This window comes from Pleurodeles waltl, chromosome 12, assembly GCF_031143425.1.
Source record: "Pleurodeles waltl isolate 20211129_DDA chromosome 12, aPleWal1.hap1.20221129, whole genome shotgun sequence".
NCBI classification, from domain to species: Eukaryota; Metazoa; Chordata; class Amphibia; order Caudata; family Salamandridae; genus Pleurodeles; species Pleurodeles waltl.
Window position 1 is genome coordinate 172237479 of NC_090451.1, and position 15037 is coordinate 172252515.

General features: G+C 43.8%; 1 protein-coding gene across 2 annotated transcripts in view; it reads left to right on the forward strand.

The window, feature by feature from the left end:
* GSE1 (Gse1 coiled-coil protein) overlaps window positions 1-15037 on the forward strand; it is a 931659-nt gene that overhangs the window by 374095 nt on the left and 542527 nt on the right. For both annotated transcript variants that reach the window (XM_069217784.1, XM_069217785.1), the window contains exon 2: window positions 5725-5890. In XM_069217784.1, the coding sequence (XP_069073885.1) occupies window positions 5725-5890 (166 nt within the window). The remainder of the gene's footprint in view (window positions 1-5724; window positions 5891-15037) is intronic.

Here is a 15037-nt window from a genome sequence, read left to right on the forward strand (position 1 = left end):
TCCTTTACAAAGCTAAACATCTGTTTGTCCTCTTTGCTAGTTGTTCTGCTCACTTCATCGGGTTACTTGCCGTGCCAAAGCCACTCCGTTGCTTTCCTGCTGGAGCTAGAGGGGCTTTCTACTCCTCCGATGAAAAGGTTCCTGGTCTGAGATGCACATTCGGGTTTCGGTTGCAGACCCCCTAAGGAAGTATAGATGTCCTGACGACAATGCAGTACGTTGTTTCAGTGTCACTTCCATTCTACTTTTGTGTCCCACAAAGAAGGGCTTGATGCCTTCAGGGATCTTCAAGAATCCCAAGGGCCCTCAAGGATGTGCTCTGTGACCCTCACCTGCGGAGACTGAAGCCCTTTGAGGGATTCACCAGGTTAGCACGCAGGCCTTGCGCGACCCTCAGAGATAGAAGGGTAAAACCATGAGGGGTCCCCGCCAGGAGGGGCTATGGGAGACGCTTCATGCCTTGGGGACCCTCATCCACAGAAACTGCATATCTTTTTACACTCGAACTTTAAAGGGCATTTGCCCCTGACCAGGAAACCTATGGGGCTTTCACCCCAAGAGGCTCCACACTGTATAGGACCCTCACCAGGGGTGTAACACAGCCCCTTGCAGCCCGTGTGGCGCACTGGGGAGGGGAGGGCACTTTTTCAAGGGACCTATTCCACGGAGGGGGCATCATTTAACGTTACGCCACTGACCTTCACCCAACGAGGAAACATGCTTGTCGACCCTGGCCAATACAGGTAGTGATTCCCTGACCTGGAAGAGATGAGGAACTTTCACCCGGAAGGGGTACATCCCTTGTGGGATCTACACCAGGTGAGGCGGAGTGCTCTCTGGGGCTTCAGCAGGTGAGGCCGCGCGACATGTGTGACCCTCTCAAGGAGAGACTGCACATCTATTGGGACCTCACCCCGCAGGGTTGTGGGACACTCGCCAGGGCTTGCTGAATACCCAGTGGATCCCTCAGCAGGAGAGACTGCACGGTCTTGGCTCATAATCCTGTCTCCATAGGCTGGTAATTCTGTCAGTGTAAACAAAGCGGGGTTGCTAAGGCAACGTAATTACCAGAAGCTCAGAATCAATGGGAAATGGAAGTGCCAAATCAAGTTATTATTTTTTTTCGAGGTTGCCTGGATTCGCGATTACAGGCTCAGTGATGGCCCTCGGTGCTCGGTGTTTAGAAGGGGTATATGGAGCTTGCACGACAAGTGTCACGAGCAAAACCTTTCACCCAGTGCTGTCTTCTTCCACAGAGACCAGGTGGCTTCAGTGAGCTAAGCGCTCACAGTCTAACACGTGCTTTGATCTGCAGGCTAAGAGTTTGAATCTAGGAAGGGCCAACTCACCATACATCCTTCGAGGGCGATAAATGTGGTACCCTGACACTGAATAGTAGTAACACATGCACTAGCGCACAGAAACTGCAAGAATGTGCCATGGAGCACTGTTTATGTAGATACCATTCGTTTACTAATAATATAGTCTAGCCAAGATTGAAATGTGTGTAAATACATTGATGTACACTTAGCAGAACACAAACCTACAAGCAGCTAAACCCTTCTGGTGTGTGTATTCAATCAATGTTTTAAAACCCATCAGGGAAGCTCAGTCTTGACTTTATTCAGTGCTCACAATAGGAAGCTTCTGTGAGCACCGGTTTCTAGCCTGTAACATCCCTGAAATACAAAAAAGCACATTACGTATTCACTGTGTGTTTCACCAGGGGGCACTTTAAGATTCATCACACCAAATCTTCAGGAGGACTCAAAATGCATGTGGAGTTTTTAAATTCTGTCTGATGCCTTAATATAACTGGTAGTTTGAGAGCAATGCTATGAAAACTCAAATGAACACCAACTCTTAAACACTACATTGTCATGACAAACAGTGAGCTGTTCTTTCCAACATGTGTCAAATATATTTAAAGATATAGTTTCGGTTTTGCTACTGAAGAAAAAATACAAAAAGCGCTTTGCACGTCTCATAAGGAGCTAGAACACGTTAAATGCGAATAGTATCTGGGAGAGGAGAACACTTATTTACTGCATGAATAAAGGATCGTCTGTTGAAAACAAAACACAACAAAAAGTACTTCGCACATCTCCTCAGGCGCTAGAACACGATAAATGTGAATAGCATCTGGGAGAGGTGAACACCTGTTGAATGCACGATTAAAAAAGTGATCAGGAAAAGGGTCGGGAGATCGCTTTAGCTCAGAGGTACATCAGTTTCATATGAGTGATTTTAAGTGACTTTTGATCCGTTTGACCTAGAAACAGCAGCTTGTTGTTGAAGAACGCAGACGATGCAGGTGATAATGGATTAGGTGCAACTGAAGCCCATTCTTACTTTGGCAGAATTTACCAGGGGATACGACAGTTTCAGGTGCCATTAATGCTTCTTCCCTGCAAGAAGTATGAAAACTGACCGGAAGTACAGAACCAACTAAGTATGACTTCAAAGCTCTTGAAACACTAAAAGGTGATCACGTAGAGTCTGAACTCGAGATCGTCCAAAAACAAGACCGTTTTTGAGCACCTCGATAGTACTGGACAGGCATAATCATTGCAACGCCAGTAACACTGTGTGCCACCAGCAATGACGTAATGTCTGGGTAAATTATTAAAAATACTAAAAAGTAGCGCCATCCAAGAGTTGGAGTCAAATTTGCATTTTAGAACGACCTTGGCCGTAGATTCCATACAAGGGCATCAGAAGAGGATAAGCCTGTCTGTAGAAGGGTTGGGTCGGATGGATCTATCTCTGGGGTGGCTCAATCTGATATGCTGTGACGTCAGCTGAATCCGATAGCCTGTGACATCAGCTGAATCGGATAGGCTGTGGCGTCAGTTGAATCTGATAGGCTGTGACGTCAGTCTATACTCTTATGGAATGTGACAAGTTTATCATAGAATGATTGGATGGAACAGGTCTATCTGTTGAGGGAATGGTTGAGATGGGCCCATCTGTGAGCTAGGTCTGTTGGTAGTGAGTTTGAATGGCATGGACCCGGAGGGGAGTCTTTAACGTGATGAAGTACCGGGTTTATGACAAGCGTGATTGCGTGGAATCTGTCTGTCTGCAGAATTATTGACTGAGGCGTGTCTGACTGTAGAGATATTGGATTAGGTGAGTCGGTCTCTAGGTTGATTGACTGTGTTGGAGCATGGGTGTTTTTCCCTAGAATGATGAAATGAGTCTGTCAGTAGAGTGGTAGCCGGTAGTAAGAGTATTGCAAAGTGACTGGAAGGGATGCTTCTGTGGAGTGATTCAATGGGATGGTTCTGTTGCTAGATTGATTGAATGATGGAATAATGATAGTCCAAAGTCCAGTGATTGGATGAGTGGTTAAATGGGATTGGCATCACTTTAGAGCTGTGCGGTGGTACGTTGCTGTGTCCGGAGTGATTGAATGAGAAGGAAAATGTGAACAGGGTAGAGAGATAATATGGGTGGGTTTATTGAAGCGTTATTGAAAGGAATAAGTCAGTCTTTGGGGTGATTTGATGAAATAGGTCTGTCTGTAGAATATTGTATGGTCATAAGATTGACTCCACGTCCTCAGGGAGACACAGTGTCCCAGGCCTGGGTTTTTGTTTAGCTTTCAGGGAGCTACAGCCTCACTTGAATGGAACAAATTAGGCTAACATGCCAGATTGCAATTAATTACAATTGTAAACTCTAAAGAGAAAGGACAGGAAAGAGAACAGGCTGTCCCTGGTAAAATGGACTCCTCTTGCAACCCTCGTTGAGTGATTGAATGAGAGTAAGCATTTCTCTGCAAAACATGTACAGGAGACATGATCTAAGAGCCTGTTCAACTATAAACATGGTTTATTGTCAAAAACCCCCACTTTCTCTGAAATAAAATTGCAGCATTTGTAGATGCATACAGTACGTGGTGTTTGCAAGCCCAGTGGATCATCTCTTACAGCTCCAAAGACCTCTCAGTGCATGCAAATTTTTATGCCCACCATGTTGATATCAGGGACCCACCAACATGATTATCGTAGCCACTTCCAGCAGTGGTGCCAATCGAGCGCTGGTGCATGCGTACCGTACTCCCGTAGAGTACCCGCATCCCGACTATTCAGGTATATGCTCCATAGATAAAGATGCTGCAGGAAACAGCTGGGGAAAAATATCCCACTAACTTGTGTAGCTCATTGATTCGCGGTTCCAAAGCCCAATCCGTCTTACTTAAACTGCACTTGGTCCTTCTTCATAGACATACTCCCCAACAAAACTGGATCTACTTAAAGTGCTTTTTGCATCGAAAGCCAATCTGTTGACCTCATAAACCGGCAGTGGTGGTTAGCTGTATTTTAGCAGTGTGGAGGAAGTTACGCATTTCCGCTCGAATCATCCAAGTCCGCTATGTCCCTTTATGTTTATTTCTGTGTATTTTCTGTACAAATGGACATTATTTGTTGTCTTAGTATTTGTGTTTTAAACATGAAATACTGAGGCACTGTTAGAAGTCCTTCATACTTATTTTTCAGAATGACACCCTCCATGTGCTCCACCATCTTTGGGTTTCCATTTTAGGTTAATCAGGTGTTAAAAGAAGCTTGCTCGGGATCCCAGCGAGGGTTTTCCATAGTAATTGAGGTGAATAAGTCTAGCTTGGAAATCAGGGGATTTTGTAACTTATTAGACAGTTGTAAACAGACCTGGCAACTTGCAGGGTACCGCTGTGTGTCACATGGTTTCGGCATACTTCACGTGGATACCTGAAGAAGAGACTTCATCATGTGGCAAACATGTAGGAGAGCTGAAAATCTATACGCTGAGCACAAGTACATTTGTACATGAGCTTCTGGATTGTCCTAAGCCACCATGGTCTTTGTAACCTCGTCGGGGCATGGAAGTCGGCCCCTGATACTTCTCCTTGTGTTGTAGGGTGTATTTGTTGTGGCTCCACTGCTCAGGCAGTCCTGCAACTCTCAATTACCCTAAAGCCAAGGCGCACTTCCAGGCCCTCGTCCTATGACGTCCATGGTTAATATGGTGGAAATTGATTCAAGGTTGTCGGGTTTGCACAGCGTGATAGTTCCCTGATGCCCTGTACATGTTTTTCCACTTTTCCCCAACATTGTCCCCACTGTCTAGAATGTGAGGCTGACCTCCAAGTTAAAATGCATATTTATTCGCTTTGGTATTTCACCATCACTCGTATACATTATTGTGCACAATGACATTTACTAAACGATGGTATAATACAGTTTATAATAAATTGTTTGTAATATTCAGATAAAACCACAGTACCCTTGAAATCATAGAAATACATACTTTTGGGGGGAATTTAAGAAACATAAAAGTCACATCTATAAACTTTCAAGAAAAATAAATGAAAGACTATTTGTTGCTTATAAAACAAGAGCAAATTTGAGTAAAATGGCTGTCCTATAGTTTGAGTTTTTATGTTGCACACTGCTTCGAGTGGCCATGTTATGATCTTCAAGACTCACTTTATAAACCGGTACACTGGGTAGATTAGATAAACTTTTCAACGTCGTTAATGTAGTACAGATTTGCCATTGTCTGCGATGTTCTTATATGAGAACTGTCCCCTCATTGAGTTAGTTTCCGCAAAATCACGGGTCTCGCTGATCTTGATGTATGTTATTAAAAAGTGTCACTTTCACCCATTGTTAACTTTGCTGAATATCAAAAACTGGCTTCTGTAAAATAATGACTGTCTGTTGTCACTTTTTCCAGGAACCCAGCTCTGCTGCAGAGGTGCGCGGTGGTGGCCCTAAGCCAGCTGTCATTGGCTGCAGTGCTCGACTGGCGAGTGGCGGGAACTTGGAGACAGGCGGAAAAGGTAGCGCTCTGGAGCCCAACCAGGCCCGTGATGGGGAGTGTGCGGAGCCTGCAGCTACAAGTAGGTGGCTTTGATGTGTCACCTGTACAGCCATAACAAATCATGTTTTTAGGCTTTGCTATATTAAATTATTTGCGAGAATTCATATGGGACTCTTCGTCGCACTGTTGGACAACAGATGATTGGCAGGAAAAGGTTGCTGTTGATTCAGAGAAGACCATTTCGGAAACACTAGCTATTAATTGCTGTGTGAAGGTTTTGATATGATTTGAAGCTCTCGGATGATCTATAGGCTATTCTGAACCCATTCTATGTCCATGTGTGTGTGTAATATGTTAGGATGAGAGGAAGAAATCAAGGGTCATATTGGCTTTGAATTCCCCATCTTTTAGGGAGGATGGTACGGTATTTTTTGATCTGTATCTAGTGAGATGTTTGTACATTTGATTTTCACAAGATTTGTGATTATTAGTGGCTTCTTGTGTCTTTGTGTCCTTGATGTGTTTACTGTTTATATTTTTTGCCATTTTCTTACGTCTTTGATATAGTACTTTGTGGTACTGTGGCAAGGAATCTTTTACTTAACATAGTATTGAGTTTTTGCCTGCTCCTGGTGGTTCTTGAAACCTTACCCTCAAGAATTGGAGGTCCATGCAGGGTATTGATTGGTCACTTTGCCATAGACTGTGAGGTGCAGGAATTGCCAACAATGGCATTTCAGAATTTTGGACGAAAAGTCAACATCTCAACTCAAGAATTATGATTCCTCATCATCAGTTCCATTATAAACAATGGGGAAGTGTGATTGAGCAAGATTGGGACTTTGAACTAAGGTGGGAACACGTACACTGTGGTTTCTGACCACCATACAGTCAGATAGACTTTACTTCAAGGTGTGTGTGGCTCACATTTAATGAGTGAGCCCACCCTCCAATTGGTTACCCTCTTACCTGATAATCAAAACTTTGCATAAAGTTCAAACATTCAACCCCAAAAGATAGGATATTCTGCAGTGTATGAGACTTACTCTCAGAATTAGAATGTGCTTCAGAGTTTAAAACTCGTACCCGATGAGAGCGATTGTGCTGCCATGTATGGCACTTGCACAACAATCAGGCGCACCCTTAAGTCGTGAAAATCACTGCTATTGTGTGTACTGGTGTTCCGAGGGTGATATTCACTCCCACTACCCAAGATGTTCCTTAAGTTTTAAGATCAACTCCCAATGAGGGAGGCATGTGACCCAAGATATGAGACCCCACCTGGGGACAGGTCTTTTGTCCGATGAGTGAGACGCACACAGAATAAGTGTGGTGTGTATTGTTAGCATTGGTGGTTTGAAGTGTCTGCTACTTTTTGGGATCAAGAATGACTTTTTATAGTTCCCACAATTATGACTGATGTTAAGAGGGCTCCTGCTGCCAACCCGCCTCCTCCTAGAGTTGCAGGTACAGGGAACAGAAAGCAGTCACTGTAATTGCACACTAATGTGCGGACGTGATGGAGGATTGTCAATTGCAGTCATGTCATCCTTAGAGGGACTGCTCCTGTCCTGCTAAAGGGCAATTTGTCTGTCTCTGGTATGAAGGGCAGAGCTCATGGGCACTGGGTCAGCAGAAAAGCCAAGTTTTACAAGGAATAAAACTCTTAGAGAAACAAGCGGGGATTGATTTGAAGCCAGAGAGGACCAGGGGCATAGGGTGGCATCATCTCTCTCTCTCTCTCTCTGTAGAGTAGCTCTTCACTCTTTCCTCCGACTCCTTGAGTCGTGGGGCTTCATCTGCCCTCCCCCAGTGTGTGTGCTGCTTCCACTGTGACTGCAGAATGGTGTTTGATGGCCCGAGGGCCCACAGGACATGATATAAGCATTAGTCTTGTGCCCAAAACTGTGAGAGTGCGTGGCATCAGCACGCATCATTGGACAAGTGTAGGATTTAGTGAGCTCCACTCAGACAACATGTGACGGTGCAGCTGCGTGGTGCAGGGGGCACCTGTTCAGCAGAGCACCAATGGAGGGTGGCAGAGCGCAGCTGACGCTTCTCCAGAAATGTGTCACAGAAGGGGAGATAGAGAGGACAGTGCGTCTTCCCAACACTTTATACCTGGGCAGGTGGATGACACCGAGTTCCTCTAATGCCCTTCATTGCCAACAAGTTATACTGCACAACGGGCTACTCGCCAGCTTCTAGTCTGGTACCACCTCTGTTAACTAGCCTGTGTAGACTCTAGGCAGAATGGATGCTGTGCTTATCTGTAGAGCGCGTAATGTGTGGGTACCCCTCCTTACCGCTCTGCATTCAATCAGAAAAACAATGGCAGCCTTAGTCATCCATTGGTTGTTTTGTAAAACGGTGTAGGGTGGAAACATCGACAAGTTATCCTTGCAGACAGGCACACAGAGCCTTTGTTCTATGCATGGTGCCCGGATCCAGTCTGCCTGCTCTGTATTGTGCCAACACCATGTGCGCTGTGTCTGACAAACCCCACACCTGGGATGCATGCTGTGTATGCACATATTTGGATGTGGATGGCACAGCCTTCGACAAGCTGACATTTGAATGCATTCACTTGCTGCAGGCAAGGATACGATCCGCCTCCTCTACAGTGTGCCTATTGCTGCTCCAGACAGGGCTTGCCTCCAGTGCCTAGATAAAAACCTTGCCTTATGGTACAGTGCCTGGAAGAGCCCAATCAAGGGCTCCATCGTGGATAGCGCATTTGGCGCAGACCCAGACTAGGTCATCCTTACATGCACAGCATCTGGCACACGACTGTGGATCTGCCCTCCAGCAGTACTGGCAAGACCCCAAGTCTATGGTCCTGTGCATAGTGCCTCGTGCAGCACTAGAAACGAGACTATTTTAATGCATGATGCCTGGCACAGACCAAAACAGGCCTGCCTTCAGTGCCTGACACACCCTTAGACGACTGAAAGTTCTAGATCTGTGTGTGGTGTCTGGTGCACCATTTAACACGACTTTCCTTCTGTACACAGTTCCTGGCACTGCTCCAAAATGCTTTGTTCCTGTACACGAGGACCCATGAAGAGAATCTCCCTCCACGAAACAGAGGAACTATTCCCTCAACTATCTGAATCCTTCTCCTCTGCACGGGGAGCCTATCACCTCCCGGAGCAGCGTTGGTGGTGCCAATTGCCTAGCTGGAACCTGAAATTGCATCGTCAGTGCTGTGGGATTAGGCACCAAGTGCCAGATTTATTGAATTATCATGCAACGCAGTGCAGCAGGCAAAATGCTGCAGTGTTGCATGAGAAGGAGAGAGCAGGAGGGTGCCATATTTACAGAGATATGGCTCTCTCCTCCCCTTCACTAGTGCTGGTACAGAATTTTGCTGCTGGGTGCCATGCATGCACCCTTGTGAAATGGCGCCGTAGTGCAAGGGTGTGTGTGTGAGAGTCTAGCATATGTTTTGCACGGGAAGAGTCGTTTTCCAGTACAAAATACTATGCCTGGACAATTTTGAAAACTTTTCAAACTTTTACAGTACAGCACACATGCAAAGTTTGAAAAGAGAGGAGAAATTAAAACATTTCTCTTTTAACACCTGCTTTCAAATGGCCTTAATTTTTGACACAAAACCGTGTCTCAAGTTTTTGTTAGATAGAGTTTAGCATCAAAAAGCATGGGTGGTTGTGAATGCCCATGCAATGCAAAACAAGTTTTGTGCTGGAAAATAAATAACAAACATTTTGTGCTGTTTGTGTTACTTTTGTGATGCAAACACAGCACAAAATGTTGGTAAATCTGGCCCTCCGTATGGTATAAGAAATGCACTCTGATATTAATCCTTACACTCATTCATACACCTATTCACTCATTCTTGCATTCACTCACTTATCCATTCACTATTAAAAAAGCACAGAAGCTCAACAACCACAGGATACATTACAAAATAAAAGTAGAAAAAGGAACCAATGCCACTGCCTAAACAGTACTTATGCAATAAAAAGTACAGTTAAACATAGCAGCGGGCGGGTGTCTTGCAATGTTTTTCTAAATAGTTTATTATGGTTTTAAATTCCATTATGGCCACCACCATTAGAAGCAATATGTTGGCCATCTTAAAACGATAAACCATGGTACCCTCTGGACAACACCATTCCAAGATGGCTGTCTGATTTAGGATTAGTAGATGTGATGGATGCTACACTTTGCAGATGACATGACCAGGAAGTTGGTGACCTGATAGCACTGTCTGGGGAACTGCAGTGCACTCTAAAATAATATTTTTTTTAAAAAGAGGAGAAAGAGAATTTTATTGGATATATAAAAAAATAGAAGTTGGAAAACTAAAGGACTGTCCCACTAGCCCTTGCACTGAAGTACACTCATTGTCAGACAGATGTGAACATTTAAAGGAATAGAGCCAATGCCCGAAATAGGCTGACCCATTGCCCCATGATATATACTGCCATGGATGGATGTAGAGTGGGGATGACATTCAAACAGACTAAGAGCAGAATAAGGCTACCCAAGGTCCAACTAAACCTAAAGGATCTGTCCTTAGCAAGGATTAGCGTATAGCAATTCTTCTACTCACAGCTTTTGTCAACGAGGTAATCAACACCAAAAACCTTGCCTACTAAGGGAATCAGTGAGAGTCCATAAACCAAAATAGGTGTTACAGGCTTTAACAGTGTGTAATAGCAATCTACCATTAAGGCATATTGGCTTTAGCACATTTTTCATAAGTCAGGCCTGCTGCCCTTGTCATATCTTTTCATAACAGATCAAACTTAAAGCATCTGACATAACCTTTTCCAATGACCCAGTCAGACCTATATCCTTAAAAAATTACCTGTCGCCATAGCCAACTCAGGCATGCTATGTTGAGCGTAAGCATTCCTATACGCAAACATTGGCAGACGGCCCTAACATAACACTATAAATATGTACAAAACAATTGTTGCAAAACAATATACAGCCTTTCTATGGGAGCCTAACATGATTCTAACAGCACAAATTGTCCAGGGTAACCAACACCAGCATCCGTGACTCTTAGGATGATGCCTGACCTTCCATGCAACAGATTAGTTGTCTTCACAATATAACACCAATCTACCATTATCATTTGTGTTCAGGAAAAAAGCTTAAAACGTGGGTTTTCAGTAAATAGGAGGCTTTTTCCCTTAGCTGTTGTGATGAAGTAGCTTGTCCGGTGGCTAGCGCTGGGATGCCCCATTGTTGGGGCTGCCATTGGCTCTATAAGTCTACCTAACATGACATAATTGCTTTACAAAATGGTTTTCACAATAAATGTCAGTATTAACTGCCTATGTTATAACTTTCATAATAAACAAATCCGAACTACGGTATTGTCATAACATTTCCCGACACACTAATCAGGCCTACTGTATAGCCTCATCATTGAGTTGTCACCAAAAGCAGCCCAGGCGTACTCTTTCACACAAGCAAGCATCGGGCATAAACTCAGAACATTTCAAATTTGTAGAAAATTACTGTTGGCAAAACAATATACAATGTCTCTCAAACAATCCCTTCAGAAACTATCACAGGTCAAACCCTTAAACCCAAGCGTTGGTCAGAAGGGTGACAAATGCCAAAACCCATACCTGACTACAACTGTTGACACAGTGTAATAAAAACACCCTTAAAAGTGCAATGTTTAATATATGCATCTCACAATAAATAAGGCATGCCTATCGCCTTACTCATAACTATACATAATAAACAAGTGAGACATATGGCATCTAATATATCTTTTCCCAGTGAACCAACTCAGGCCCTTATCTTGTACGAATGGCTCACCACCATAATCCGCTCTGACCTACTGTACTGAGCATAAGCTTTCCCAGAAGGCATCCAGACATAAAAAATAAAAATATGTTGCGAATCTACAGCGGGTGAAACAAAATATACCTCCTTTTTGGAGAGAGTAACAAGGATTATCACAGTGGAAATTGTCTACCATCAGGGTTTGTCATTGGGAGTTGCCAACACCAAAACATACTATGATAATCTATGTGATTCCATGTAACAAAACACCGGTCTACAGCTTTTAACACAGTGTAATAACAATACACCTTTAAATATGTATTGGCTTTAACAAACAACTTTCACAATAAGTAAGCCAGAACTACTGCCTTTCTCATATCTTTTCATGATAGCCAAGATCAGATCTTATGGCATTGGTCATCATTTTCCCAGTGAACAAGTCATTCCAATAGCCTTTCATCATTGGTTGTTCACCGTAACTAACTTTAGCCTACTGCATTGGACAAAAGCTTTCCCACAAGGAACCATCAAGTACACAAACATAAAATTACATATATGTGCAACAGTGCAATTGTCAAAACAATATACAACCCACCTAAGTGGGCCTATTAAGGATTACAAATCTTCTACACAAAGGGTTTGTTAGAGGGATAAACAATACACAACCTCTTGCAATTAGAACACCTATTTTCAGCGGATGGACACAACTACTGCCCAATCAAATGATGTACACAGTGAAATCAACAAAATCCAAGGTCCCTCTCTTAGTAGTTCCTCTGAATGTTCTTTTTCTGTTGATCACAAAAGGTCTAGTGACAAATGCTGTGAAGCCGTAAAAATCAATAATATAACACTCCACCCATACCATGAGTAATAAAAGATTCACACCCTCTTTTCTGAGTGCCAGACGCCTGAGGCATTTGACGTGGCTGTTCTCTGGTGAGGAACAAAAGCTCAGCAGCAAAAAAGAGACAAAAGAAAGGATATTTATTCAAAACCAACATATATGACTTGCAATGTTCGTCATTTGAAAAATGATAGGCATGCATAAAGTCATCTCGTTCACACCCTGAAACAGGCTCTTCTGCACCCAAAGCCTACAAGGCACAGCAATCGGCCAACCCCTGCACCTAGTACCAAAGTCCTCCGAACCCGCTGCCTAGCATTGTTTGGGCCCTCAAAGGATACAGGAGGCATGGAAATAAGCAGGTGGGCAAGCAATATCTAGACATTTGTTCAAGTATTTCTTAACAAAATACATACTTTCCTCTTCACACTTTTAATTTCATCTCCTCTCCTCAAGTTTGGATAGTCAGTGTAAGCATTATGATTCCTCCAGTCATCCTCGTTCTTCGATATGATCATGGAACTCCTCGGTTACTTGCAGTATTCTCATCGTGTTTGGCAGGGGAACATTATTCCTGTTTTAGCCACCTTAGGATTCCTTGCGAACGAGTGGACTCACACCAAATTTGGCATGAAAGTAGAACTTTACTGAGAGAACTGCCTTTGCTTGGTTCTAATCGACAGTTTTCAAGACCTTAGCATTTAAATAATGTTGTGGTCTGCATCCTTAATCCAAGGACCCTCTGCAGATTGGCAAATTCACAAATCCATCTGGAAAACGGCAAACCTGTCGCACTTTGTTTGGTTGGCTATCCCATGAAGATTTCAGTTGCAGCTGCCACTACACAACATGGTGCACAGGGCATTGTATTAAAAACAATATAAACAAAAAGGACATAAGGGACAGGGTGAGTTTACCTTGCACCCCAAGCACATCTGTGTAGACCCACAGTAACCTCACCTGGGGTAAAACCTATTATGAAAAAAAATGTTTTGCACAACATTTGTAAAGCCTGTGCTGGATTTATGAATCCTAGATATTCCAAGGGTTCTGTGGACTTTCCAAGGATGCCAGGATTTGCGATTCCTGAAAAAATACAAAGTAATTTGATGCACTACAACTGCATTTGATCAACCAGCTAAGCATAGCTTTTTTTGGCCATGCACAGTGGGGGTTGGCCACCCATGGTGGTTAGGTGCAGGGCCTGTCCTTCAGGTTGGGCACCCACAATGGATTGAGTACAGGGCCTTATGTGCTTCAGGCCAGTCACTGGCCAACCCTGACTTCGCACAGCAAAAAGGCCTGGTACAGCAGGGGTTGGGTGTCTAAGGCAGGTTTGCTGCAAGCCCTGGCTCAAGGCTAGGCCTTGTGAACCCTCCATAGATGGCCAATCCCTAGTACATATGGGCAAACACAGCAAGGGTTGAGTGCAGGGCTGACCTTTGGCCGGGCCCAACCCTGCACCAAACCTTCTGCAGTCAACTTACCTTCACTAGGCACAGCCTTCTGCTTTGTGCAGTGTGAGTTTGCCACAGGGACTGACATATTGACAGGCCACACACCGAACCCCCATGTGTGGTCAATCCCCTCCGCACACAACCTTCAGCTGTGTGCAGCTGTAGTTGGCCACAGGGTAAGGTCCCCAGCCGCGACCTGCACTGAACAATCCATGAGTGCTTGTCTGTGCACACATCCTCCATCCTTGCACCAGGCGGGGTGGTTAACCACAAGCCCATGATTATGCCCTGCAACCAGCCCTTTGCAGTCAGCCATCCTTCCCTGCCGACGGCTTTTGGCTGTGCCAAGTGAGAGTTGGCTGCATGGCAGATCATAGGCATAAGATTGTAGACCCCTTCTTCTCTTTTTAACATTTTTTTTTTACATTTCACAGTGTAACGTAAACAGTACTATCACAAATGATGTAATCAGTCATATCACCAATGACATAATTTGAGATATCATTAATGATGTCATTGAAGAAGTCATATTTAAGGTCATAAGAAGTGCATGGTGAGTTTTCTTAACCATAACTGGTGAATTTCTGTGGTTTAAAGGTTTTGTTTGCTAACCACAGCTGACTTTTCACTGTGCTTTTTAGTAAACTTCCCAGGGGGGAACTTTTCTTTAATCATAGGTCTTAGAACGTTCATTGTGGGAAGCCAGTCCTCCCAAGTGTGGGTTTTCCTGCTGTATTTCTCAGTGGCTACGAGTTTTGGGCAACATACATATAGGCGCTCGGAATCGGGAACTTGTTAATAAGCAAACAAGGTTACGTGTGATCAATGATACCCTCCTTCCCATATGTTTAATGCACAGTGAGGTTTTTCTGTTTTGAAAATAAGGGTGTTTGCAGGAGTTGTATATCTGTTGTCCTAGAATTCGGAATACAAGTACGCCCCTTTTACATACGTTTTACTCGTGATTACAATAGCAATCTCAGTTATCACGTTGCCTAATGACAATGAAGGAATGTTTCCTTTCAAGTGTAGCAATGCAACCCTGTCAACTTTTCAGATAAATTGATTAAAGTGTAATTCCTTTTAGGATACAGGATTTCTTTTTCGATTGTTCTCATGACTCACAGGCGTGTTGATGCCCTGGTTC